This window comes from Stegastes partitus, unplaced genomic scaffold (genome assembly GCF_000690725.1).
Source record: "Stegastes partitus isolate 25-593 unplaced genomic scaffold, Stegastes_partitus-1.0.2 Scaffold57, whole genome shotgun sequence".
Lineage (NCBI taxonomy): Eukaryota > Metazoa > Chordata > Actinopteri > Pomacentridae > Stegastes > Stegastes partitus.
The window spans coordinates 714130-718960 of record NW_007577788.1 but is presented as its reverse complement, the minus strand read 5'-3'; the positions used below and the strand labels follow the sequence as shown (position 1 = coordinate 718960).

Genomic DNA, 4831 nt, shown 5'->3' with positions numbered 1-4831 from the left:
ACGGACGAGCAGCGCCACCTGGCCATAGCATGCCTTCCAGTCGGTGGCAGGCAGTCTGATGTTGCTCGTGAACTTGGTGTGTCTCAAAGTGTCATCAGCAGACTTGCATTAAGACGTAGAACTACTGGTACAGTTCGTGACAGACCCAGGAGTGGGGCCCCAAGAGTGACCGACCGCAATGATGACCAGTACCTCAGGACCTATGCACTCAGACATCGCTATGCAAGGGCCACAGAGCTGCAGGCCTGTTTACGAGATGTGAGGGGTTTCCAGACAAACCATTCGCAACCGACTCCACCGCTTTGGCTTGAATGCTAGACGACCGTTGCAGGTGACTCCACTGACACCAAGACATCGCCGTGAACGTTTGCAGTGGGCACAAGACCATGTGACCTGGACAATGCAGCAGTGGTCTACCGTCCTGTTCACTGATGAGTGTCGAGTCACCTTGCACAGAAATAATGGTCGTCAGCGTTGCTGGAGAAGGCGAGGTGAGTGATATGCCGAGGTTAACATGGTCCCTAGGGTTCGCTTTGGTGGAGGAGGTGCAACAGTCTGGGCAAGCATCACCAGCCAGCGCAAGACAGATTTGGTTTTTGTAGATGGCTCGGTCACTGCACGTTCCTACCTCAGAGACATCATAGAACCCATCATCATCCCCCAATTCTGCCAGCACACCCCCAACTTTCTGTTCATGGATGACAATCCTCCACCATATCGTGCCAGAATTGTCACAAATCAACTTCAGGAAGTCTGAATTCCTCATATGGTATGGCCAGCAATGTCCCCTGACCGGAACCCCATAGAGCACGTCTGCGTCGGTAAGAGGGCGCAAGCCGGGAGTATGAGGGCGCAGCGCCCCTGTAACATTATTTAGACAAACCTCTGCGTGTACCTGCATTATGGCAAGGCAGAATCTACGTCATTCTGACTGGTTGAAAACTTAATTTAAGAATCTAGAAAGACAATGCAGAAATTGTAAATTGAGGGGAATTCAAGATATGTTGAACTACAGTTACAAGAAGTCAGAATTAAACCGTAGAGATCTGAAACTGGAATTACAGTTAGTCAAAATTCAGCTGAATTTGTGATGAGAAACGCATAAAATGCTGTTTTTGACTAATTGGATTACAATTAACTGCAACACCACTTGCTATAGGGGCTACAACCGGTGATGCTTCAGTCAGCGGTTGCCAGGCGACGGCTCTCCTCCTTGCTGACATGCCAGCTGATCCGACCTGCAGCCAATCAGACGCAGGATAATCCCGTTCAGGCGCAGATTAGCGGTTCTTTGAAGTTTGTGAGGTTCTTAAATCAGCATTGCAGGGTTTCTCTAATCTGAAACCTCCAACCGAGGCAGAGCGGGATCAGTGTTTCTGACAAGATGCTTCCTAATTACTGAAACCATCCTGCAATTTTGTCACACCGTTGTGTTTTTATATTTACTCAAGTGTCTCTGCAGCAGGTTAATTTAGTTCATTTAGATGTTTAAATTCCCTCATTTATACCTCCAGAGCATCATCTTCCTTCTGCCCATTCAACCAGTGAATCTCTGAAAGGTGTCCATCACTGTTGTTATGTAACTGGTTCAGGACAGTCGAGTCATTCACCTGTCAGCCCCAACATCTTTCCTCCCGCAGCCAGAAAGTAGATGAGTAAGACTCGAAACTCTGACTCATCAAGATGTAAAGGCTGAAGACAAAATACCAGCTCACTGCTGTTTTTTTTCTTCTGTTTCACTTTAAAGGAGGATTCCAGTTCAATTACTTGGAATTTTCTTAACATGAACTGAATGTCTGTGATGGATATTTTGTTGGTGAACTGAATCCTGGGAAATGTAGCTAAATTCTCTGCTTTGGTTTTCACGTCCACGGACTTTGCAAAGCTTGGACTCATTCTTTGTATCTAAGAAACAGATATTTTATGCTGCATCTTGTTTACCAGATGATTCAGTCAGGAGAGTTTTAACCTGAAGTGCTCCGACTGTGAGTCATTTGAAGAATTATCCTTTAACCACTTCAGCCCTTTGCTGTGTTTTTTTTTTAAATTTAATTTTCACTTGTAAAAGCACAAATGCAGTGACGGCTCTGTACCTGTGAGGATTATCAACCTGGGTAGCAAAAATTTACATTTTTCCCAATCCAAACAACAAATTCAAGGGTGACTTACAGCTTTATAACAATGAGTTAGTGACACTGATGTTATTAAATCTACTCTAAAGGCTGATGGCACCATTATTTTGGCATATTTCTTCTCACCCATACTCAGAGATTATTTGATCTATTTGTTCAATGCTACAGATTCTCAATTGACATGATGAGAAATACAAAAAAAATAAAAAATTTTAGGCTTTTATCTTTCAGTAGTTCTGAGATATCGTCCCTCAGACAGCCTCACATTTAAATGTGCGAAAGAATGTGCTGTAAGTGGGTCAATGGGCAATTAAAAAACAATAATAGTAAAAATGAAATTTTTTAAAAAGCAAAAGTTTTCCAAGTATCTTTATAAATGTCCATACTTTATGCTATAAAGCCTTAGGTCAAATTAGAGCTGGTTGAGCAGAAATCTTCTTAAAGTTTGATGATTTGAGTCGTAATGACCCAGTGTTGATCGATAACGCTGATGATTAAGGACATAATTCAAATTTAAATCTACAAAGGTGAAACCAGGTGGATTCAGGTGACCTCCACCTGTCAGAAAGTGTTTGGGGCACAAATGTTAACCATGTTTCTGACTGTGTTCCTCTGTTTTGTGTGTTTTCCGTTGCAGAAGTACAGGCACCATGATGAGGACTCGTCCCCCCAGGACCAGAGCTCCCCCCAGCTGACGGAGGAGGCTGGAGGTCCGGAGCTGGTCCAGGTAGCAGAAAAGAACCTTTCCCAGATTGAGAATGTTCACGGATACGTCACCCACGCTCACATCTCACCTATGAAGGTAGGACCCGTTGTTTTCTGCTCTGTTCTGATCTGTCCAACCTTCTTCCAGACTGTTGACTTTACTGGCCTTAAAGGAGCTCGTCCACAAAAACAGTCTATAAACCTCCACAAATATCCAACACTGCAGGCTCATTCCACCCTTTATGTACATTAAATACATTATCAGACATCCTACAGGTTTGTTTTCATACCCCAAAGTCCCTCACAGACCAGTCACTGTTTTTAAATCATAAACTGATAGCACTGTAAACCATATTTTTGTACAATTTTTGACCTTATTTTTTAAAAGAATTTGCAGATATCTACTACATTCCGAGAATTAATTTACATTTGTCGTAAAAACAAGCCACAGCTATAAATAACATGCACATCTAAAATTTGTGTTTTTACAAATAGTATTTCCTTCTTTTACAGTTTTTAAAAATGACTATTATTACTTTATTCTAATCAGTGAGAAATGTTTTTATTTTACAAATATGTTTTTTTTTTATGTATTTTAAAAACTGAAAAGTTGTCAATCATTAAGAATTTTTTTAAGCAGTTTTTTTTAGATTTCCCCTGTTTTGTTGAATAACAGAACATATGTAGTAAAAATTTCAAAAACAGTATAAATTTACATGCTGACCAGAAAAAACAAAACAAAACAAAAAAAAATGGCCAACATGGTAAATAATGTCCACATCAAAAATGGTCGTCTCTTTATCTTTATCTTTTATCTATTCTTTTGCTGTGTGTGGAAAAAGTGATTAATTTTAGCTTAACAAGAGAGCAGCAGCATGTTTATAAAGTGGTGCCACAAATATGAAGCTACAAGTCTTACAGAAGCCAATGAAGTTGAACTGTTTTTATTAGCTCTTCTTTCTCTCTACCTGTTTATCTTGTTCTGTGTTTTCTGTCTTGCTCTGTTCATCTATGTCCATTTACCGGTGAATATGTTTTTCTGTCATTCTGTCACATCTGCACACACACCAGGGTTAGGGTGTGATTTAGTCGTTTTGAAATCACAATCTGAATTAAACATGACCTGCAGACACACTGGAGGAGGATGAGGGTTGTTGCTTGTTGTTGCTACATGTGAAGTTCACGTGTTACATTTCATCACATAAACACAAACATCATTGCTCTGCATTTCTGTTGGGTGTTTCTGCAGATGAACACCTTGAGTCCAGGTGAGCTTGACTCACACAGTCCTGCCAAAGTTTTAGGTGACTTTTGCAGCAAACAAGGCTGCATGTGGCACTTCCTTTATTATTTGTATTAATATTAAGAACTTTAAACAAGTATTTTATCTAACAAAATAGGATTATAGATGTGTTTGCAGCTGCTTGAAGCTTTGAAAACATAACAGCTTCTACATTGTTACAAGTTAGCCAATCATTCTCTGTCGCGATGTCCGATTTTCTGGCCACATTTTAATCAAGTCATTTAATATTTAGTATCTTAAAATATGCTATTATTTTCCTTGATAATGCACACTTTAAGTATTTATTTTTTTGTAAATAAGTCAGTGAAAATGATTTCTTGTTAGCTGTAGTACTTGGTTGTTGTTGTATGGTACTACTGCATCTTTAACTTCACATATTCCTATTCATTGTCTATGTAAGTGGCCTTGCAATGCATTCTGGGAGTGTTCCCCAGTATTTACTAGCGTAAAGTTAAGTTCTTGGCTACTTTATGCAAATCAGAAGTGTCCGTCTGCCACTCGACACCTCTGGAAGCTTCCGGAAAATCTTTTAAACTAATTGATCTTAGATGAAGACAAATTAAGCAGCGCAACAATTTATTTTTCAGCTCAAATAGTTTATTCAATTCAATTCAATTCAATTTTATTTGTATAGCGCATATTTACAACAACAAGTCATCTCATAGCGCTTCACAAAGGCAGAAACAGAAAC

At 39.9% G+C, this 4831-nt stretch overlaps 1 protein-coding gene across 8 annotated transcripts in view; it reads left to right on the top strand.

Moving 5' to 3' along the window:
- The window catches only part of dlg1b (discs large MAGUK scaffold protein 1b), a 209178-nt gene that overhangs the window by 119221 nt on the left and 85126 nt on the right, over positions 1-4831 (top strand). For all 8 annotated transcript variants that reach the window (XM_008275706.1, XM_008275705.1, XM_008275704.1 and 5 more), the window contains one exon: positions 2770-2934. In XM_008275706.1, the coding sequence (XP_008273928.1) occupies positions 2770-2934 (165 nt within the window). The remainder of the gene's footprint in view (positions 1-2769; positions 2935-4831) is intronic.